General features: G+C 30.9%; 2 protein-coding genes across 3 annotated transcripts; one reads left to right on the forward strand and one right to left on the reverse strand.

Annotated features, from left to right (window-relative positions):
- The first annotated feature begins 5 nt into the window (after positions 1-5).
- Positions 6-21,144, forward strand: LOC115712602 (flavonoid 3',5'-methyltransferase). Of its 2 annotated transcripts, XM_030640905.2 has the most exons (5): positions 6-160; positions 3,101-3,186; positions 19,016-19,160; positions 19,300-19,431; positions 20,666-21,144. In XM_030640905.2, exons 1-5 carry the CDS (start codon positions 101-103, stop codon positions 20,966-20,968), a joined length of 726 nt encoding a protein of 241 aa, XP_030496765.2. In that variant the 5' UTR covers positions 6-100; the 3' UTR covers positions 20,969-21,144. The 2 variants fall into 2 exon arrangements, with proteins under 2 accessions (XP_030496765.2, XP_060969231.1); XM_061113248.1 differs by lacking the exons at positions 6-160; positions 19,016-19,160; positions 19,300-19,431; positions 20,666-21,144 and adding an exon at positions 5,424-12,168.
- Positions 16,048-19,024, reverse strand: LOC133036651 (uncharacterized). The gene is made up of 2 exons (XM_061113249.1): positions 18,612-19,024; positions 16,048-17,215 (listed from the first exon to the last, which is right to left on the reverse strand). The coding sequence occupies exons 1-2, from the start codon at positions 18,631-18,633 to the stop codon at positions 16,347-16,349; spliced, it is 891 nt and encodes a 296-aa protein (XP_060969232.1). The 5' UTR covers positions 18,634-19,024; the 3' UTR covers positions 16,048-16,346.
- Positions 21,145-25,342: the final 4,198 nt, after the last annotated feature.

Here is a 25,342-nt window from a genome sequence, read left to right on the forward strand (position 1 = left end):
ATTCAACACCTTTTCTAATAATTATTTTTTGCAAAACTCCTTTCCTTTTTTCTATTTCATTATCAAAATTAGCACTGATTTTTCGTACAGACGAAATAAAATGGCAGAAGAAGTAGTTATACAGGATAAGAGTATCCTTAAATCCCCAGCACTTGTAGAGGTAATTAATCAATTTATTATATAAGAAAAATTTATTAATGTATTAATTTCTTCATCAAATTAATATTAGATATTTTTAATTAGAGAAGTTCTATTTGTAACCCATAACATGATAAATACACTTTATTATTAAAAAAAATATATATAAATTTAAATAATTTTTAAAAATTACTCTTAATATATATTTTTTTAAAATTTTTTCCTCACATTATTTTATGTTAATTTTAGTACTTATTTTGATTTCATTTTCATAATTTTTTCTAACTCATGTATATATATTTTTATTTCTTTTAAGAAAATTTTATATAATTTTTTATTTTAATTTTTTTGTCATAATATTTGAAATATAATTTATTTTGTTTGATAAGTATATTTTTTAAGAATATAAATTGAAAGAAAAAAAAATTAAAAACTTAGTATAATTAAAAATATAAATTTTATATAAAATAAAAATTATTAAAATTAGATGTCTTTACAAATTTTTGAGTGTAAATAAAATTTTCCTTTCAATTATATACATATGTTTGTAAATAATTCTAAAAATATCCTTGAATTAAATAATACCAGTAAAATATCGATGGCGCTACTCCCTTTATGTCGAAATCAATGTTTGGTCGTTTGAGTTATTTAAACCTTTTTTTTTGTCTCTTTCTTATAATTATGGGTATTTATTGGATCACATCTAATGTTTTTAAGTTTATCCAAATCCGATCCAATTATATATTGGATGTTAGATTTTATCATCCGATCTGATCCAATTAATTTTAGTCATCCAATCGATCCAACATCCATTAGATGTTAGATTGGATCGGTTCTATCCGTTGGATGTATTTCATATATATTTATTGGTTTAAATTAGATTTATTTAATATTTTACACCTAGTATTTTTTGGATCGGATCAGATCCATCTAATATTTTAGGTCCATCAAATCCAAGACAAAAAGAGTAAAATTTTAATGTTAATTTTTATATATACATATATATTTTGTGTATAACAATATAAAATCTAATTACTCATCTAAAATAAATAAAAAAACTAATTAGTTCGATTAGATGTTGGATTTGGATGTATTGGATTTTTGGACACCCCATCCAACATCCGATCCAATTCAATTGGATATTCAAAAATAACATCCAATTTGATCAGATCACAATTTGATATCTAATATTTAGCGGTCAGTTATAAATGAATCGATCGGTTGTCATTAGATTTGATGATTTATGCACATACCCCTACTTATAATCCACATTCGTTTCTTTTTTTTTTTAGTTCTTTTCTATAATTTCTTTTTGTAATTTTATTGTCTCTCTTCTTGCATTTGCATGTAATCATCCATTTTTTTTAAAAAAAAAAAAAATCTGTCTCCTTCTGGCCTCCTTTGTGCACTTCTTATTCTTATTTTATTTATTTATTTATTTTTAAAAAAATATTTATCTACTATCTTTAACTTCAAAATATTACTATTTCAAAAAAAAAAAAAAAAAACTTCAAAATATTATAAAAAGTGAAAATAATATACATTACAAAAACTTAATTTTAGGTACACTATGTTGTCTTTTATTAAGATATTTTTATGTTATTTTTTTTATTAATATTATTTTCATTATCTTTAAAAATTATTAATAAATTATAAGCACTTACCATATAGCTTATTAGAAAAATTAGTATATATATAATAATTTTAATAATATAATTAATTCTATTATATGTAAGATATTATTTTATAACTTTATAAATTTTTACATTAACATATTGAAATTGTTTTATCAATTAAATTTTTTTATCAGTATACCATATCGTAACTTTTAAATATAAATTTTATAATAATTTACAATGTACTTAATATGTTGAATTTTATTAAGTTTAAAGTTTTAGGATTTTTCTATTAAAAATTTTTATAAAAAAAATAAAAAGATTACTTTTAATGGTAGTTGTTCTTTTTTGGAAACAGTAAAAAAATATGAAGATGCTTTCCACATATCAAATTATTATTATTATCATAATTATTATTATTATTTAAAAAAAAAAACTTTATTTCAAGATAATTTTTTCATTTAACATATTTGGTCACTTATTTCATAGTTAACTTTAAAATCGTGCTTTCATTTTTAGATTTTTAAGTTATATGATGTTATTTTGTTGTTTGAGATATTTTGGTGTTACTTTTTTTAAATATCATTTACATTAATTTTAAACATAATTAAGAAATAAATAAATTATAATAAAGTATAAAAAGTTACTATAAGTTTATTAACAAAATTAGTATATTCTTTTAATGTAACATATGATGTTTAAGATACTATGTGGTTTTCTTATAAGTTATTTCAGAAGTCTATCAAATTTAATTTATAAAATAAGTTTAATTGGAATACAATATTTATCTTTTTAAAAAATAATTATTTATTGGTTAACTAAATAAAAAAGAAATTAAAATAATATTTTTTATTTTTCGTCATTTTTTCAATGACAATAAAGAAATATATATTTCTCATATATCAAAATGATCACTTTAAAGAGTAGTTTGAAATAGTATAATTTTTGAGATTAAACAATTATCGGTGTAACCGAACAAATATTTAAAACTTGTAAAAATAAAAATATTTTTTTAATATAAAAGTTTAGTACTGTATACCTAAAAAAGAGAAAGAAAACAAAAATGTAAGAAATGCAAATATTAGAGGCTTAGAGCACGTGAAGTGAAGGAAAATTTCTTTATTTCTTTTTTAATAAAAAAATAAAAAATTGTGAGGAAGCTAACATGTACGCGCTTAAGACAAATAAAAGAAATAGTCAGCATATTACGGTGGTACACGTATCATAAAATATTAAGATTATATGGGTATTTAAATAACCAACACTAAATTCATAAATAATTTAATATTTGTTTGGCGTAATTTTTCTATTAATATTTGATATTTGATGATTTCATTTGCATGCAGTATATCTATAAAACATATTGTTATCCAAGAGAACACGAGCAGTTGAAGGAGCTTAGGGAAGCCACTGTCAAGAAATATAAACTAAAGTATATTTTTTCTTCCTTAATCTTTTTTATTTTATAATTAATTTAATTTGGGTATATAAATTTTTATAGGCAATTTCTTTGGGTACATCACACTTGGTCTCATTTGTTCTGAGGGTTAATTCTCTCATCTTTACCATTTAACTAGAGAATAAGCCCACGCTTTGCGCGGTTTTAAACATCTTTTTCATTTTATATTAAAATAAATTAAATTTTATTTTATTATAAATAAAATTAAAAATATAATACTTTTTAATTTCTTTTAAATTGTATATATAAATTATGATTAACAAAGATAATTTATAATACAAAAAAGTACCCTTACATTAAGTTATGTATAATATTCATTTTTAAGTTTTACACATTACCTAACATAATTATTATTTATTTTTTAAAAATAAACATATAAATAATTTTTTTAAAAAAAACAAAGGTTTATATTTTATCCTAGAGTGAAGGTAAAATATAGTCATCTACCTAATATTATTAAATATATCAATTGTAAATGTTTATTATATATTTTGCTTTGATTATTATTACTTTTTTTTTAATGCACAATTTTATGAATTAAAGTTAAAACAAAAAGATTAAATATTTCATGAAAAGAAAAAAAATAATTAAATATTTCATAAAATATTAATAATAATAAAATCTATTATCATTATTATTATTATATATTAATTAAATGGGATAATTTATTTTTATTGTTAATTAAGAACTTTTATAACAACTTTCTATTATGTAGACCTTTCATAATCCTCTCTTAATAACATTAATTTTAAAAAAAAAAAATGAATAAAGTAATATGTATATAAAGAGACACTCCTCCATAGTAAAATATATCCTTTGTAATAATTTCTGAAATTTCATAACATATCTAAATAAATTTAAATACTTAATCCATAATATTTGAATAAATCAAAAGACAAAATTGTATTGTACACAATAAACAACAATATGTCTTACTTTCCCATGAAAACTAAAAATATTGGTGTAATTAATAGTGATGATAAAAAGTATTAAAATATTAAATAAATAAGAGAATTGAGAAAAAATAAATAATAACTCATAGTCTTATTATTAAACGAAAATAAAAATTACTATTAACAAAAAAAAAAAAACGTATGCATAAATGACATCAGAAAGAATTAAAAAACAAGTATCCACAAATAACAATAGAATAAGTTAAAAAAAAAACCATGTAATGAATAAATAAAATAGAAAAAATATTAATTTTATGATGGACTATTATTAAATGATAAAAAAACTAAAAGAATAATAAAATAAATTATTATATTTCTTATTTAGCTCACCCATTTTTAAGTAAATAATTATTAATGCTGATCATTAATTATTAAATAAATTATAATTTAATAATTAATAACAATCCTAAAACAATCTTAAAAAATCACAAAAATAGAAAAATAATAATCCTAAAAGGATAAAATATCTTCTCACCTCTTAATTGTATCGATAAATGTAAATTATATCACATATTAAAATAAATGAGCCAACCTAATTAGTTAATATATAGGAGAATTACCTCATATATTATTTTTTTACTTTTTTTTTTCAAATTTACGTTTCGGGTTTCTAAAGTGGTTGCAACGCTTTCTATACGATTTTTTGTTGCAATTTAGGTTGCAGCGTTAGTTGCAATAGAGGTTTCTATGTAGAATTTTGTAAAAATGTAAAAAAAAATTGTTTTAAAGTGTAAAAATGAAAAAACCCCTAATATATATATATAATATTATAGATATCTAAAGTACATAAAATAGAGAATAATCAAACAAAATAGAAATTAAAAAATAAATAATTTAGAGATATGATTGTATAAGAAAAAAAAAATTATAAAGATAGTTTTTTTAATATAAATTCAAAATTAGCTATACATGTAATTTTATCATTAATATATTTATTATATTTTGTTTTGTGATATTTATTGAAAAATAAAAAGGTTGGTCTACACAATAAAATTAAATTATAAAAGAAATAAAATATAATGTCATACCTAAAATTTGGCTACACTTCAAAAGCTGACACGTGTTTTACAAACTGAATATGAATCAACTTTAATAATATAATAAAGTTATATCATTAAAGGCAAATTAAAATAACTCGTTATTATTAAATAAAGTTATGATAGATAATATTCAAAACTCGTTGATTGTATAGTCTTAAGAGAGATAAGGTTAATAACTATTGAACTGATAGACATACATCTGTCTCGGAATACATAGACAAAAAAGAGGATATTCATCCACTCGAGCAGATGAATGTACACATACAACGGCCTCGACTTACACATGACGAGACAATCACCTCGCAACATTAAAAAAAATGAAGGAATATGACGAGGTGAACGATTTACCAACACTTAGTATTTTTTCCCTATTTTAGATGGATAAGGAGGATAACTTATATTAAGCGAGATACAACTTTCCAAGTCAGCAATAACCGTCTAAGGGATAAAAACAAAGAGCGTTTGGGTAGTTATTAGATATTATCCCACATATGATTAAATGAAATGTGGGAATTGTCCACGTTTCATGAACAATTACATTTGAATTGATCCCCAAAGAATAACTGCTAACCTATACTCCTATAAATAGGGGCAGATTCTACAGAAAAAGGGACAGCAAATTTGAGAGAGAATTTATTATTATTCAAATATTGTAATTTGTACTCATAAAAATCCCTAATAAGAAAGACTCGTGGAGTATGCAGATTTTAACTGCAAAATCACGTAAAAATATCTAGAGTTATTGATATTTTATTATTTATTAGTTTCTGTAAAAAAAAAATATATGTTACTAAAAGGCTTTCTAATTTTAGTTAACGAAAATCTGCGTTAACAGTTTTGTGTTTTCATTGAGAGCCTTAATGATAAAACTTAGAAAATCCCTCCTTACAAACAGAAATCTATCCATATTTCAGTGGCTGATAACAATCAAAACGATGGAATAGAAATCGTCCTGAGAAAACTACACACCCCATACCACTAGGGGTGTTCGCGGTGCGGGTGGTGCGGTTTTTAACCATTTTTTCAAACCAACCTGCACATGCGGTTTTTCTAATTTTTCAAACCACACCCGCACCGCGATACTAAAAAACTGCAAAAACTGCACCGCAAAAAATGATGCGGTGCAGTGCGGTTTCTGCGGTTTATGCGGTTTGAACTATCACAATTTTTTTTTTGAAATCATCATAAAATAATTAAACTACCATTAATATAATTATTCCAAAACACTTCAGAAAATACAACAAACTTGAGACTAATAAAAGTTATAACAACAACAATAAGTCAATAATCTTTTTAAAATTTCAACAACACACCTAAATTAAAATAATAAATTTGAAACTAATTAAATTCCAACAACAATATAAATGTGCAACTAACGTATTTTCAACATAGATTAAAAATAAAACAAACGCAAACTTCCAACTCTAAATTTTAATACACATGTATGGCCTTGGGTTTGTTGCTAAGAAGAGAGGGTTTGTGAAGAGTTATGGATTTTGCCCTAAGATTTGTAGGCTTGGGTTGGTCATATGGGCTTAATTAAATAAACATAAAAATTGAAATTTTAAAACATGCGGTGCGGTGCGATTTGAATCGCGGTTTAATAATTCAAAATAGCAAACCGCACCGCACCGCGCGATTTGGGAAAAATTCAAACCGCAACCGCACCGCGAGGAATTTCAAACCGCATTTTTTTTTGCGGGGCGGGCGGTTTGAGCGGTTTGATGTACACCCCTACATACCACTGGAACATCACGTTCAAGAAGAAACTATGGTGGTGATATTCAAAATCCAAAAAGAAGGAATGAAGATACCCATAATTCTATAGGGTATGTGCCTAGAATTGAGGATGCTTATGATCCAACTAGGTATGTACTATTAGTGGAACTAGAAAATAGACAACTCCGACAATGCTTAGCCGAATCTAAATGACGAAACGGTGAGTTGGAAAGAGAGGCTGTAACGAGAAGGGCAACACAAGGAACAAATCCTCAGAATCAACCTGATCCTGGAGTAAGAAGACCACGACGCAGACCTCGAGGTTCAAGAACCAGGAGATAGGAAGCAAACCAAGGAAATCACCAAAATACCCAAGAAGAACAACCTGGGGGAGCATGTGATGTTCCAATGGATAATTAGACAAATAATCAAGAGCAACAGCAAGACATTCCTCAAGGATCCCAAGAATTTGCAAACCAAGGGAACGAACAAAACGACATACCTGAAGCTTCTCGCAAGAATGAGGATGCGAGACAGCCTTGACCTAGGGATTAGGGAATCCCTCGTGGCAATAAGAGAAACCTTGGGACTCAACCTAGGACAAGTGGGCTACCACTAAGACACCCTCAGCGTCTTCCTCGATCAGAGAGCAAAGATGCATACACGTATCTAAATAGAGGGTGTGCATCAAATCTCTTTTGAAGGAGAAGGTCGTTACAAGACGAAGCGAGTTCCAATTCAGGACACTCAAGGTCTCGAGGACACAGTCGATCGGGAAGGGGAACGCGAGAGGGAAGTAGACATCGATGTTATGCTGACCAAGAAAGCATGAGCAATACGTGAAGCTACCAATCTAAGAGTTACTCAGAGACAAGGTCTGTGAGTAATTATGAGCGAAGATAACCCAATCTTCGTGAGCATTTGAATCGAAGACAACCCGATCTTTGTGAGCGACGAAATCAGAATGCACCTAACCTGCGCCATCAACTTAATGCAAATCAACAACAGGTGGATCCCATCTAATTGCAAATCATTGAAATGGAGGATAAATTCAGAAAGTATCAAGATGGGGAACATGGGAAATTACCCCGGTTATGACTCAGATGAGGAAACTGAGCCGTTTCATCCTAATATTTTGAATTCTGAATTCCCTCATGGATTCAAAAACCCACATATCTCGCAGTATGATGGAACTACGGACCCAGTCACTCACTTGAATAACTTTAATACCATAATGCGAGCCAGCAATGTCTTGAATAATTTGTGTTGCATCTTATTCCCGACTTCTTTAATTGGAGCAGCGAGTAGCTGGTTTGACAAATTCACTCATCACTCAATAACATCTTGGGAACAACTGTCCAAAGACTTTAAGAAACAATTTCAGGATGCTAGAGATAGGCGACCTGAAGCATCGTCTTTAACTAACATAAAGCAACAAACAGGCGAGTCGCTTAAAGCTTACTTGATTCGCTTTAGCACAGCCGCTGCCAAGGTTAGAAACCTGAATGACATTTTTTAGCTTACTGCTCTTCAGGCGGGGATCACAACCAACCTTTCTACGGCTGGAGACGAGTTGTGGGATGACCTACAAGGTCGCCTAGTTAGAAACATTAATGAGTTCAATGAAAGAGCACAGGTATTTGTGTGCAAAGAAGAAGCTAGAAACAAGATGAAGTTACTGAAGACTAGCTCAGGAAGTAAACCCAGCACAAGTACTGCAACGGAAAGTACCGTCTCAACTAAAATAGATAACCCAAGTGGTTCAAACACCAAGAGAAAAGATGACTCAAAGGAATCACCTAAAAGTAAAAAGAAACAAAAGAAGCACGACAAATATGTCTCAATATACTCAGTATATACCGAGTTGAATGAAACTCATAAAAACATATTTCTCGCAAATGAAAACAGGATTGCATTTCGCAAGCCTGAGCCATGAGGCATGCAAGACATAAGAAAGATTCAACGAAATATTACCAATTTCATAAAAACATAGGGCACACTGTAGAAAAATATCGACAACTAAAAGACGAGATAGAGAGTTTAATCTTGCATGGATATTTCAGACAATATGTAAGACATCGAGGCAACGAGCCAAACCAGCCCAACAACCCTATTAACCCAAATAACCAGAGATTGCAACCTCCCCCCATTGAGGGCGAGGACATACTGGTCATTTCAGGAGGGCCGCATCTCGCTAAAAATAGTAATAATTCCCACAAAAGATATATCAATAAAGTAAAGAATGGAAAATCAGTATTTGCTCAAGAACCACTGAAAAGAGCAAAGCTAGATGAACCTCTGATTGCCTTTTTTGAGGAAGACACAAAACACGTGCAGTATCCACATGTCGATCCTCTCGTTGTTACAGTTCAGCTCGCTTACAAGAGAATGAAAAGGGTATTGGTGGATAACAGAACTTCAGTGAATATCCTTTACAAGGATACATTAAAGAAAATAGGATTACAAGATGCAAAGGTAACACCTTGCATGGTAAGCTTATGTGGGTTCACAGGAAACTGTGTCGCCAGCCAAGGCATCATTGAAATTCCATTAACTGTAGGAGAACCACCATTATCAATGACGCTAATGCATGAATTCCTAGTTGTTGATCTTCCATTAGTTTATAATGTATTGATAGGTCGCCCTGCATTGATTGGACTAGGGGTAGTAAGTTCAATCAAGCACTTATCTCTAAAATTCCCAACACAAGTGGGAGTAGGTGTTGTGCGAGGCGACCAATTGTTGGCTCGCAAATGTTATCACATAGAACTTCAGAATAGAAGAGCCAATCATCAATTGATGGTGGTCATAATAGAAGGAGTCGAGAAGGAAGATGAGGATCTAGATCCCAGAGTCTAAGACGAGAATAACCAGCTTAAACCCATTAAAGAGCTGGAAGAGGCTAATTTAGATAAAAAATAATCCCACCAAATGTGTATATATTGGGAAGAATTTGGATAAAAAACTAAAATAGAAATTGATTGATTTTTTAAAGAAAAACAGGATCAATTTGCATGGAGCCACTCAGATATGATAGGGATAGACCCCAATGTAATTTTCCATCATTTAAACATCAACCCCATTTACCCAGCAAAAAGGCGAAAATGGCAGCCTTTAGGCTCCGAGAGATAAGGAGCACTTAAAGAGGAGGTCGATAAATTATTGACCAATGACTTTATACGCGAGGCCTTTTATCCTTCATAGATTTCAAATCCAGTTCTCGTCCCAAAACCAAACGACACTTGGAGGACTTGTATTGATTTTTCAGACTTGAATAAGGCATGTCCTAAAGACTATTTTTCACTACCCAGGATCGACCAGTTAGTGGATGCAACTACATGACATGATCTAATGACATTTATGGATGCATATTCTTGATATAACCAGATCAAAATGCATATCCCTGATCAGGAGCATACAAGTTTTGTAACAAATATGTGACTTCATTCTTATAAAGTCATGCCATTTTGTTTTAAGAATGCTGGAGCAACGTATCAACGACTAGTAAATGGCATGTTTGAGAACCAGATTGGACGAAATATGGAAGTCTACGTTGATGATATGCTAGTAAAAAGTCAATAAAAAGTGAAGATCACACAAAAGATCTCACATAATGCTTTGAAGTACTTGGAAAGTATAATATGAAGCTTAATCCAAAGAAATGTTCTTTTGGAGTTTCCTCGAGAAAATTTCTTAGTTTCATAGTAAACGCGAGAGGAATTGAAACTAACCCAGAAAAAATCAAGACCCTAATCGAGATGTCCTCACCAACGAAGCCAAAAGAAGTAAAAGTTTTGACAGGAAGAATGTCAGCATTAAACAGATTCATTTCAAAGTCAACAGATAAATGCCTTCCATTCTTTAATGTTTTACGAGGCTATAAGAAGTTTGAATGGACAGAAAAATAGGAGGAATCTATTAAACAACAAAAAGATAACTATAAAGCAATGAAAAATAACAAAATAATGACCTAATTGTAATAAGAATAAGAATATCAACTTTTCAATATGTTTTTGTATTACAGATTTTTTTTTACTTAGTTTTGATAACTTAATTTATCTTTTTGTACTACTACATTATTTTTTTCAAGAAATTTATTGTTATAACTTCGTACTTTCAACTTTTTTTTCTCTTTTTCTTTTGGAGTTAGTGGCAGTTAAAATGATAATTTATTTTTTAAAAGTTAAATAAATAATTACATTAATAATAAAAAAATAAAATCTTATGATTTTAAAATGGGGGTATATAATATAATGAGTAATATATAATTTATATTTCAATATCTACTACTGCACATTGTGTCAATTAAAAAAAAAAAAATCTTATCATTGTATTGTAATAAAATGTGTCAAAAAAAAATTAAATGTATGTTTCTAAGCTACAAAGCAATACACATATAACAAAAAAAAAATTGTCAGGAAGAAACTAAAAATATACACCATAAAAAAAATAAACATGAATAAAAAAACAACTAAAACATAACTATTGAACAAAAAATATTCTGAAAACTACTTAAAAAATACTAAAAAAATAACATAAAATAATAAAATAAATACACACATATACAATAAAAAACTGTGTAGAGTAAACTAGAAATATACACCATAAAAAATACACATAAAAATTGTACAAAAAAAATAAACAAAAAACAAAAAAAATAACTATAAAATACATAAACAACAACATAAAGATAACTATAAAATAACAAAAAGATAACTATAAATCAATAGAAAAATAATAAGACATCAACCTAGTTAAAGATATGCAAATCATTCATAAATTAACTCTGAATAAACTACAAAATATCCAAAAAAAAAAATACTACTTTTATTAATCGTGTAAAAGAGAGAAAGATATAGGAAAAGTGCTCTTAATTTTTTTCTAAGATAGAGAAAAAATGTTAAAAGAAATTAATTAAGATTTATTTTTATAAAATGTGATTAATTAAAGAAAAATAATATGAAATAGTTCGAGTGTGAATAGTTGAAAAAATATTAAAGAGGGAAAAAATATAATAAGTGTTTATATTTTTTTAAAAAAATAATAAAATAAAATTTTATGAGAGTGAAAAAGTGTTAGAAAAAATATAAAAATATATATATTTCTATATATATGAAAATTTAGTGTGAAAAAAAGATAGAAAGAGAGAGAGAATTGGAAAAAAAAATAAATAATAAGAGAAGAGAAAGAAAAAAAAAATTGGCTTACATAAGAAAAAGAAAGAAAAAAAAAAGAGAAGTCAACTAAGAAAAAAGAAGAAGTGAATTAAAAAAAATATAAGAAAAAAAATTATAGAAGCTTTAATAAATAAAAAATAAGGTAGGCAAAGTGTAGATATAAAAAAAATATAAATTTAAAGAAAAATTAGTATATGGTATAAATATTCTTAAATAAATAGCTCACCTCTTTATTATTTTATTTAGTAGATATACATATATTAATTTGGTATATATATAAATTAATTAATTTATCTATATATGTTGAATTACTACAGATTATGAACCAAGATCAATACTTTATTTAGAGCATCACAAACAATATAAAAACACATACCTCCCATGTTCGCATTTTTAATTTTGCTATGACACCAAGTTCTTCAATGTATCCAAGATGGTAGAAGAGAACATATGAGAGTAAAACCCTTTTCTTTTCACCACACACCCACACTCAACTCATACTAAACACATATTACCCTTTTTATATGCAACACTTAACCCTAAGGGGTTATATTAGGCCTATTGGGCTAATGAGTATAATTAGTGGTGGACTATAATTTAATGGACCAATTATAGTTTTAGGGTGCTCCCATGTGCCTCTAATACATTTATTAATTATTAACCATCCCATTATGGTAGTGAATATATATTGGACACATAGTTGATGATTGTGATTATGGTATTATATTAGTCCACAAATAAATAATTCTAACATTCTCCCACTTGGACAATATAATCAACCACCATACCATTGTCTACCACACATAAGGTAACCAACAAAAAACGTACATAATATCATATCGACGGGACACATATATTATGTACGAATTGACCTTGAAGACATTTTAATTCAATAACAATCATTAACAATCAAACCAAACATGCATGGGATACAACAAAATTGAGACTATGTGCATTCATCTCCTTTTGTACCTGTCACTTCGATGAACAACACATATATGCACACATATGTCAACAATAACTAGAAGTGACTACAATATCATTATGCATGTTCAAAACATAAATCATAAGCATTCCATACAAGATACAAGCATGTCCAATACATAATAATAAAACTCCCACTGAGCTCAACAAGCTAGGCTCCTAACAATCCCATTCGAGCAACATGCTCTAAAAATACACATATGGCTAAGCCTTTCGTTAGTGGGTCTGCTAACATGCCAGTACTGGGCATGTATTCAATGGAAATAAGAGACTCTGTAACTTTCTCTTTAACAAAATAGTACTTTATGTCAATGTGTTTAGAACGAGAAGTACTTCTAACATTTCTAGAGAAAGCTACTGCTGCGGAATTATCACAATACAATTTCAGCGGCCTCGAGATAGAGTCCATAACACCCAATGCTGAAATGAAGTTTCGTAGCCATATTGCCTGACAAGTAGCCTCATAACACGCCATATACTCTGCCTCCATTGTTGAGGATGCTGTGAGTGTCTGTTTGACACTTTTCCACGAAACAGCTCCTCCAGCCATCATGAAAATGTAGCCTGATGTGGATTTCTTATCATCCACGCATCTTGCATAATCGGCGTCACTAAACCCAACTATATCAAGAGTGTCAGCTCGCCGATAAGTCAACATATGATCCTTGGTACCCTGAAGATACCCCATGACCTTCTTAGTCGCTTTCCAATGGCTAAGTCCAGGATCGCTCAAGTATCTACCCAACACACCAACAACAAAAGCAATATCAGAGCGTGTGCATACTTGAGCGTACATCAGGCTACCCACAACTGACGCATAAGGAACCACTTTCATTTCATCTCTCTCTTTGTCATTTTGTGGACATTGGCCCTTTGAGAATTTGTCACCTTTCACTATTGGTGCCTTTCCAGGTGAACAAGTATGCATATTGAATCTTTTCAAAATCCGATCAATGTAAGTTCTCTGAGACAATCGAAGAATACCTTTAGTTCTATCCCGAAGGATCTATATCCCAAGTACATATGAAGCCTCACCAAGGTCTTTCATATCAAAATGGTCAGATAACAATTGCTTTGTCTCAGACAACAGATTTTTATCATTAGAAGCAAGCAAAATATCATCAATATACAGTACTAGGAAGATGAAGTTGCTCCCACTGACTTTCATATATATATATATATACATTGATCAACTTTGTTTTCGATGAAACCATTTGCAGTGACAACTGCATCAAACTTGAGATACCACTGTCTTGATGCTTGTTTAAGTCCATAAATAGACTTATTGAGCTTGCAAACCATATGCTCCTTGCCAGGCTCCTCAAAACCAACAGGTTGAGTCATGTAGATATCTTCATACAAATCTCCATTTAGAAAGGCAGTTTTCACATCCATTTGTTCAAGTTCCAAATCAAAATGAGCAACCATAGCCATGATGATTCGCAAAGAATCTTTGGTAGAGACAGGTGAGAATGTTTCTTTGTAATCAATACCTTCTCTCTGGCTATATCCTTTAGCAACAAGTCTAGCCTTATACTTTACTGGTTGCCCACTGGAATCATATTTGATCTTGTAAACCCATTTGCACCCAATGGGTCTGCATCCTTTCGGTAGAACAACTAAGTTCCATACTTTGTTTCGCGACATGGAACTTGACTCATCTGTCATTGCATTCAACCATAACTTAGATTGAGGACTTCTCATGGCTTCTTGATAAGTAACTAGTTCAGAAGCGTCTCCCACAACATAATCATGTTCTTGCAAATAGACAAGGTAGTCATCATGAATAGCAGGTTTGCGAGCTCTCTCTGATCTTCTCAATATAACTTCACCACCCTCAATATCAGGATTTTCATCTTGCATATGATTCTGAGGTTCATCATGAGCTTCTGTTGGAATTTGTTCAATCACAGGATCAATAGTAGGAGCGGAAGCAGAAGCAACAGGTACATGGACATAAATACGTTCTTCCCTGAACACAATTTCTCTTGACCCTTGACTTGAACCAAATTCATCTTCAAAATAGACAGCTCTATGTGATCCTATCACCCTGGTGGTGTGAGAAGGACAATAGAATCTAGAATCCCTCGAACCAATAGTGTAGCCTACAAAATAGCCACTGATAGTCTTCGGATCAAGCTTCTTAGATTGTGGGTTATAGGGCCTTACTTCAGCTTTACATCCCTAAACATGAAAATGACGCAAGCTCTGTTTCTTGCCTGACCACAATTCGTATGGTGTCTTTGGGACGGACTTGCTAGGCACTTGATTCAAGATATAAGCAGCAGTTCTTAATGCCTCACCCCATAAAAATTCTGGCAAGCTAGAATGAATCAACATACAACGTACCATGTCAAGAAGTGTGCGATTCCTTCTTTCAGCAATTCCATTTTGTTGGGGTGTCCTTGGCATTGTATATCTTGCATCAATACCACATTCCAGCAAGTATTTGGCAAAAGGCCGGGGTTCCTTCCAGTCTCATCGTAACGCCATAATACTCTCCAGCTCTATCCAAATTGACAGCGTTAATCTTCTTTCCCTTTTGAAGCTCAACATTCGTCTTGAAAATCTTGAAAGCATCTAAAGATTCAGATTTTTCACGAATGAGCTCAACATGACCATATCGGGAAAAATCATCAATGAAGGTGATAAAGTATTTATAACCACCCATAGCAGGTGGAACAAAAGGCCCACAAATATCAGTATGAATAAGCTCTAACACATCTGCAGACCTGTCTGACTTACTCTTTCTAACCTTGGCAGTCAACTTTCCTTTTATACAATCAACACAGGCAGTAAAATCAGAAAAATCAAGATCCTGAAGCACACCATCTTTCACCAATCTCTCCATTCTATCTCTAGAAATGTGGCCTAAACGTTTGTGCCAAAGCATGGAAGATTTCAAATCTGATCTTGCACGTTTAGAACCAACAACAGCATTAAGAGAAGAAGAAGAACAACAAGAGGGAGAAGTAACAGGAACAACATCAAGCAAATCAAGCTTATATAAGTTTCCACACAAAGTTCCATTTCCAGTCAACATAGAGTCACGATACAAAGTCAGTTTTCCAGGTTCAAAATGAAGACTATAACCTAGTCTATCCAAAATAGATACAGAGATCAAATTCCTCCTAATAGAGGGTAAATAAGCAACATCATGCAACTCCAAAAAATGCCCAGTATTCAGCTGCAGATTAACAATCCCAAAAAATTCAACTCTGACTTTAGTATCGTCTCCCATGTACACATACTCCTCCAACCTACTCGGCCTTCTTTGACTTGTCACTGCCTTTCTTCTCTAAGTGAGCTTTGAGCTTTCGGCAATCAGCTTTCTTATGCCCGAAGCATTGACAAAAGTTGCACTTCCCTTTGAAAAACTCATTCTTATGACCAGTTGAAGAAGAGCTTGCTTGTCCATTTCCCTTAGGATTGGTGGCTTTCTTCTTATGAAACCTTTGGTCACTAGAGTTGTTGGGAGTGAACTTTCTCTTGTGAGAATTGTTTGGATTGGTCACCATGGAGATACTTCTTGCTCTCCCCTTTTTCATGTCCTCTTCTTCTTTGGCAAGAATAGCAGTCATCTCCTCAATGGTCCACTGCTCCTTTTGAGCATTGTAGCTTGATCTGATCGAATCAAATTGAGAAGGAATGGTTTCCATTACAAACCACACCATGTAATCCTCACCAAGATCCAATCCCATGCCCTTGAGCTTTTGGTAACAACCCATGAGCTTGTCAATGTGAGCTCTAATGTCACCCGTATCAGTGTAATTAGTGCGATGGAACAAAGTTAAGCACTCATTTTTCTCATTCTTTGAGAACTTCTTATACTTTTCCTTAATGGCAGCAAGAAAATCTTTTGCATTTTCAGTTTGAGGAATACTATCACGAATGGACTCATCCATGTGATACCTCATAAGCATCAAACAACAACGATTGGAATGCTCCCAATCCTCATAGGACTTCTTGTCCTTTTCAGTGGCATCATCAGCGGGTTTGGGCGGTGCATCCATTCTCAAGGCCAAGTCCACTCTCATAAGAGTCAAATTTAGCATGAGGGATTCAACCCACTGCTTGTGGTTGGTTCCATTTAGCGTCAACATGGCAGAGTTTCTTGGAACGCTTAAAGCTGAATGAGAAACAAGAGCAATAACCATTAAATGCATGTTATAACAAAATCATGTCATTTGTGCTCTTTCTCTCATAAATAAATGATCGCAAAATAACAAATGATCATCATTTATGCTAGAGTTCTCAGACAAATAAATAAAGTAGAACTCATACACAGGTAAGAACAATCTATTAAATATTATAATCAAATACATTAATTTACTATCGAAAGGATAGATAAACTGTGATTCATAATATTTAATAAATTTTCTTCACCATATTAAGCATCCTTAGCAAGCAATTATTATCGATAGGATAATTAATTACTTATAAGGATCTTAATGTTATTTTGGAGGAAGATACAATATTTAAATAAATTAATATTTAAATGTTCCTCGTTACCAAACAATTTTCCATGCTTAATCTTACGATAGGCAAGAAAATAAGCACTAATTGTTGAAATAAATCACAAAATTTATGCCACAATACTAAAATTATCAACCGAGTATGAATAAAATTCATGCAATTAGTATTGTACATACCAAGAAATAATAGAGAATTAAAAAATATGAAAAATGGCCCAAAATGGGCCGTGCACGCGCCCCCACGCGCCCCACGTGCCCGCTGCCTTTTAATAATATATTTTTTTTGTTAAACAGCCATGTCCGTACGACACGTCGTTTGACAAAAACGACGTGTCGTTTGCCCAAAAACGACGCACAGGCAGGGGCTTTCAAACGACAAGTCGTTTGCACTAAGGGGGCATGGATCCGAACGACACGTCGTCCGAAGGGCTGGGCTGAAACTCCAAAAACGACACGTCATTTTTTGAGGGGATGAAGCACTACGACAAAACGACATGTCGTTTTTCCCGACAGAGGCAAAAATGACAAGTCGTTTTTTCATCGTCCCTGTCGCCCAGAATTCCCCAGGGTCCACGGGTTTGAAATCCGGATCGGCGCGACCCGGTTCGTGACCCGGCTATATCTCCCACATCCGGCCACCAAATTCAGCGCCGTTTGAGGGGTTTTGTTCCATTTTCAACCCTCTATTATTTTTCAATACCCATTTAATTCAAAAAATACAAAATAATAGATAAAGATTTTGAACCCGAAATGGGTTTTCCTCCATTAATGAGCTTTATAAAAAAACTTGATATTTTACTATAAAAACATATAGCAACAGCCCCAAATATTAAGAAAAAACCCATTCTACAACATTTAATCTCACATTACCCATTAATAAACATATTAATCCGAAAATAAAATAAATCATAAAACAAAAAAAAATGGGTTAAGTTCATTAGCTCTAAAATCAAATATACTAGCTCTGATACCAATTGTTGAACTACTACAGATTATGAACCAAGATCAATACTTTATTTAGAGCATCACAAACAATATAAAAACACATACCTCCCATGTTTGCATTTTCCATATTGCTATGTCACCAAGTTCTTCAATGTGTCTCAAGATGGTAGAAGAGAACCTATGAGAGCAAACCCTTTTCTTTTCACCACACACCCACACTCAACTCATACTAAACACATATTACCCTTTTTATATGCAACACTTAACCCTAAGGGGTTATATTAGGCTTATTGGGCTAATGAGTATAATTAGTGGTGGACTATAATTTAATGGGCCAATTATAGTTTTAGGGTGCTCCCATGTGCCTCTAATACATTTATTAATTATTAACCATCCCATTATGGTAGTGAATAAATATTGGACACATAGTTAATGATTGTGATTGTGATTATGGTATTATATTAGTCCACAAATAAATAATTCTAACAATATATACATAATAATTGCAGGAGTGTCATGGGCGTGCCTGTGGATGAAGGACAGTTTCTGTCGATATTTTTAAAAGTAATGAATGCAAAGAAGACTATTGAAGTTGGAGTCTTTACTGGTTATTCTCTTCTTACCACCGCTCTTGCTCTTCCTCATGATGCCAAAGTAAAATCTTATTTGTAATATTATTAATCTTAAATAATGTATATTTTGGGTTCTTTATTAATTGTCAATAATTTTAAAATGAATATCACAGAGTAATAATAAGATAAGTAGGTTTGAGATTATTTGGATTAATTTGTAGATAACAGCCATTGATCCAGATAGAGAAGCCTATGAAGTTGGACTACCGTTCATTCAGAAAGCTGGTGTTGATCAAAAAATTAATTTCATTGAGTCTGCAGCTTCTTCTGTCCTTGATAATCTCATTAACGATGTAAGTGATCTCATAAAATTTTATTATTAAATTTTATTATACATTGCATAAGTAATTATTATGTTTGGTTAATTAAGTTTCACAACAAGATTTAAATCTTGGATTTCAATTTTTTTATTTTTACTTTATTTTTATCAAGCAAAAATGTGCCAACAATAAAACAATTCAAATGACTATTTTTTAGAATTAAATAGTGACATTTCAATTGGAAGACAGGCAAGCCTAATTAGCAAGAATATAAAAATATTAAAGTTTAGTGTGTTAAATTTAGCATAACAATAAATATAATTTTTGAAATTACATTTTATCATTAATTATTAATAATATACTTATACGTACATATATTTGTACTTATAAATATATAAATATACTTAATATTGATTTTGACAAAGAAACAATTCAATTATAAACAATTCTAAATATCAGCTTGACAATTTCATCACACTAATTACTCATTAAATAACCATAATGTATACATCATGATAATTTTATTTTATTTGATATCAAATGATAGAGATTATTGAGGTTTTCAGTCATGAAAAACATACTATGATCAAAAAGTAATGCTCATTAATTGTATATTTCAAAGAAACCCAAATTTCTATGAATATCCCTAATAAGATATAAGCAATAAAGTTGTAAATTAAAAAAAAGTAGCAAAATTTCAGTTAATATAAGAAATAGAGAACAAATTGAAAATTTATACAATACTGGAATTTGAACTCTTAGAAGCCATTAGCGAAGGGGCGAAACTCGTTAGATCCCCTAGTAGAACACTACCTTAATATGAATAAATTAGCATCATCAACTAAAGCAAAATTAAAGAGAAAAGACTTAATAATGGGATTAATCAAATAGGGTTCATATATTGAATTATTTTTTATTAATGGAATTAATCAATAAACAATAATTTGAATTAATTTTATAATCTTGACTTTAATCAAATAGGGTTTATAAAAAAGCATAAATAATTAAATAATTAAAGAAAATTTAAAACCCTATTTTTTTTTTATTTAATGGGATTTATTTTATTGTATATAAATAAAAAGTGACCCATGAATTTCTCATAAACCATTTTATTTTTAATAAAAAACTATTTTATTTTTAATATAAATAAAAAGTCACCCATAAATTTCTCATAAACCAAGAATTCTGTTATATAGGCATACTTTATATAGAATAGACATAAATTTTAAACAAATTAATAATTAAATGCTATTACTTTGTTCGGCAGGAGAAAGAAGTAGAGAGTTATGACTTTGCATTTGTCGATGCTAACAAAGATGGGTATATAAAATATCACAAACAACTTGTGAAGCTGATTAAAATTGGAGGAGTGATTGCATACGATAATACCCTATGGTTTGGATGCGTGGCCCTTTCTGATGAAGAAGAAATAATTATAAAGGATGATTTTTTAAAGGCAAATAGAAAAATCATAAGAGAAGTCAATACCTTTTTAGCCAACGATGATCGATTTGAGATATCTCTTGTTTCTATTGGAGATGGACTCACTATCTGTAGACGTCTTTATTGAGCATTAATTTATATTAAGAGACTAATCACACATAATAATTTATAGTAAAGACGTTTTCGAGAGAAATGCTATGTGAAAATTTAAGTCTTCTTTTTATTTTAATAAATGGGCTAGCTGCTTACTTGCTACTCTTGTATTTTTTTTTGTTAAATAATGAGATTGCTACTCTACTCTAATTTGATTGGTCTTTTAATTACCACTTATTATGAGTGTAACGTAATATTAGGTTGACCTCATTTTTTTGATTATTTCAATTTTAAACATTACATGACAAATGTGTTGAAATAATTACTCATCAAATTGAATTATGAATATAAAAATCCTTTAAAGAAAAAGAAAATATATGAACTGTATTGAAACGTTAACACTCAAAACAATAATCTATAACTATTGATAAGAGTCACTGAGTTATAGTATAGTAAAGTTATTTTGTCATGTAACATGGTAGAGTAATTTACCTTCATTATAGTATTTTATTTTGTATATATATAGGCAGCCGATTTCAACTCGTCTGGCATGGCTAGAGAATGGCTCACGCTTATATATTATACTAGGTGATTGTTACGTGCCAAGCCACGTAGTGTTAGTTTTATTTAATATTTTAGTTTTTTATTTTAATTAATAATTAAAATAGTATAATTATTTGAACGATTTGTTTTATTAATATAAAATATGTGTCAATATATTTAGTAAGTAAAACATAGTTGTGTTATAATAATGTATGTTATTAATAGTAAAATGTACATTAATCTTCTAATTGAAAAAAGTTCTATATCTCATTTCATATCTAATAATAGCTACACAACTATATATTTATAGACTTTCACATCTTTGCAAATTACTAATAAGCACCAATAATATTTTCATATTCTAATATTTTTCAACCTTCTCCTCTTGGTGGTAAAATTAAAAATAAAACTAAAAATAAACACAAACATATAAGGTAAATACTAATTACAGCCCATTTCATCTTCTTTTTATTTTTTTAAGCTCAAGCTCAAAAATCTCTGAGCCAACACAATCAATCTTCTTCTTCTCCGATACAAACATATAAGGTAAATACTAATTACAGCCCATTTCATCTTCTTTTTATTTTTTTAAGCTCAAGCTCAAAAATCTCTGAGCCAACACAATCAATCTTCTTCTTCTCCGATACAAACATATAAGGTAAATACTAATTACAGCCCATTTCATCTTCTTTTTATTTTTTTAAGCTCAAGCTCAAAAATCTCTGAGCCAACACAATCAATCTTCTTCTTCTCCGATAGCAATGAGTTGCCCCTTCTGTAATTATTTATATTATTATTTTTAATTAAATTCTCTTACATATACAATCTCACATATATATATTTATCTATATATTTTATTTTTTCTAGGTAATTACAGAATGAGCAACTCATATACAGTCTCACATTTATATTATCTTTTCTAGATATTTTATCTATATTTTTCTTTTTTAAAAAATAAATAAAAAAAATTATTAATATTCTCCCAAGGTTTGTTAGAGAGATATGTGGCTAAGATGATTTTTTTTAATTTAAAAAGAGATTATTAATATTTAAAAGATTGTTTAATTTTTTGGGTTTAATTATTGGGTTTATTTGTTAACGGGAGATCAAATCTAATCGTTAAATTTAACAGAATATTCTTTTATTTTTAAGTATATTCTGTTAAACCAAGAAATGCCGTTAGATAGGCACTTTTAATATATAAAGATATATCAAATGATAAATTTTGATAAATTTGAAAAAGAATTCTTAGGTTAGGAACCCACAGATAGATTTTAAAATAGGACTTTGTCATTTTAATACTTCAAAACAGTTTTTTTTTTTTTTTTTTTTTTTTTTTGTATTTTTAATGAATTTTACATAGAAAACCCCTATTGCAACTAGCTCTACAACCTAAATTGCAACAAAAAATCGTATAAAAAACTCTATTGCAACTAGTGTTGTAACTACTTTAGAAACTTAAACCGTAATTTTTTTTTTAAAAGAAAAGTTAAAAAAACAATATATAAAGTAATTCTCCTTTTAAAATTAAATTATAATTTTGGTAGTGTCAGCTATTTACCTGTTATAACTTTTATTAATACTAATATTAGGTTTTAATTTAGATATTTTAATATTTTACTGGTTAATATTATTTTTTAATTGTATACATTGTATTGTAACATGTATGACATAACACATTATATAGATTTATATAGATTAAAAGACACAATTATTTTAATAAGAAATACATTATTTTTTATTGATTAAAAATATCGGCAGATTTTTGTTAATTAAAAATATAGATTGTATTATTGTCAATCATAATCAATTTATATCATTTTGAAGATGTAATGTCACATCCTATCATCATTACCTTTAAAATTTTTCTAGTTTAATGTTATTTTTGTTTGAATCTCATATTATTCTACTTTTTCCAATAAATAATAAAATAACTTATTATAATAATCAATTATTTTTGTATAATTTTTCAAATATAATGTAAAAAAATTATATTAAAATAATTAAAAATATATATAAGTGGGGTCGAACTGGCAAAGCACAACTTAGTTCCTTAGTATTATAATAAAATAATAAATAAAGTTTAAGAATATTAAAATTGAATTTACTCCTGTTACTCCTAAATTCGCCCAATATACGTGGACCAGTCAAGAGGGGACACGTGGATCAAATTATTTGGGAAGAACTGCTAAGTCTTTTTATGACACCAGGAAGCGTTATTCGCATGGATCCCGGAGGATAGACCCGGAGTACAAGGTACTCCCGGAAGTGAGCATAGCTTGAAGGCACTCCGGGATGTGTCAGGTCTCTCCCGAGAAATCAAGTCGCATTTAATGCTGCATGGGAGGAAGCGTGTTGGGACTGTAACACGCAATAAAATCTGACAGCACAACCCCCAAACAGCAGCGCTACAGTAATGATCATTTAAGTCTAGCGACGGCTACCCTGCGAAGAGTCACGTCAATCATAAGACAAAAAGGACATCCTCCATAAAAACCCTACAGCACCTAGGGATTTGACCATGCATCACCCATGGTATATTCATCGGAAATGCCCAACTTTATGGATACTTACAGACACATGTGTAAGAACAATTCTAGGGATTGCCCCACCAAAACACTATAAATACCCCCTCAAAGCTCATTTAATGGGGTCGGAGAATCTTGGTTGCTAAAGAGCAAGAAGAGAAAAAACTCACCAAGAACATTCCTTGTATTAAAGAGAGAAACATTCTCCCAAGTGTAGAATCTGTACTAAAGATATCCATTAATAGCAGTGGCTCGTGGACTAAGGCTCATTAACGCCCCAACCACGTAAAAAGTCTTCATCTCGCTTTCTTACAGCTCATTATTATAATCATATTTTATTGGTTGCCGAAAACCTCGGTCAACATTTTGGTGCTTTCATTGAGAGCTGAGGAAAGCTGCTTCACAACAAGCATTTAACTTCACAACAATGGTGGAGACAAGAGCTACACGTCACCCTCGCCCTCTAGAAGACGCTCAAGATCCCAATGAAGAGGATGTAGCCTCAAGGGCAGCAGAGGAGTCCGAGGAAGAAGTTCCAGATGAAAACCACGAGGAACACCTCGACGAGTACGCTTACGATGATGGAAGCTACCAAGAGCTGGTGCTCCTCAGACAAAAAGCTATCGATCACGAAGCTGAGATCGAAGCTCAGAAAGTGCAAAATCAAAAGATGCATGAGGTGATGCTAGCCATGCAGAAAGCCATGGAGGCGGCTGGCATTCACGTGCATCCCAAGGCAATGGCCGCTGGACTCGACAGGGACCCAGCTACGTCTTCGCCTAATTCCCAGCAGCAAAGGCCTAGGGAACCTAGCCCTATAAGGCACCCTGCTGAGGAAAACCAAACAAAAAACCCTACTTCTGCCCCTGGTCGAAAGAAAAAGGCGCAGGATCCGCGTAAGGTCCGCTCAGATTTCCCTAAAGGGAAAGGTCCGCAGAGGGGCAAGCCCCAAAGGGGGAGTCTTGGCCCTCAGGATCGAGGGGACCGGAAAAGCGTTTCCGTGCACCAGGAACCAGGGGGTAGAGGAAGAGGAGGACAGAGATGTCCACCCATTGATCTGAGAAATCAAATCAATGGGAATCAAGGTGACCTCCGGGATCACCGTGATCAAAAAAGATACAGACCCGGAGTCTCCTCGGGTACTGTAAACGAAGGGATTATGGCAGAGCTTGCCATCCTTCGAAAAGATATTGCCCGAGTCTCCCGGAGGCAGAAGGGAGATGACTCCGACTCGGACAGTGAGGACCGGGAGCCTTGTGCCAAGCATATCCTGGAGGCGGAGCTCCCTAAAAACTTCAAGATGCCCGAAATGGCGGCATATACTGGGAACTCCGACC

The sequence above is a fragment of the Cannabis sativa genome, chromosome 4 (assembly GCF_029168945.1).
Source record: "Cannabis sativa cultivar Pink pepper isolate KNU-18-1 chromosome 4, ASM2916894v1, whole genome shotgun sequence".
NCBI lineage: Eukaryota > Viridiplantae > Streptophyta > Magnoliopsida > Rosales > Cannabaceae > Cannabis > Cannabis sativa.

Bases quoted from the DNA above. Each gene is read 5' to 3' on its own strand.
- LOC133036651 (XM_061113249.1), bottom strand. From the start codon at position 18,633: ATGGAAAATGCAAACATGGGAG. The intron at 17,216-18,611 runs GTATGTGTTTTT...TTTCTCATTCAG, and splicing joins GGAAAATGCAAACATGGGAG to CTTTAAGCGTTCCAAGAAAC.
- LOC115712602 (XM_061113248.1), top strand. From the start codon at position 8,858: ATGAGGCATGCAAGACATAAGAAAGATTCAACGAAATATTACCAATTT.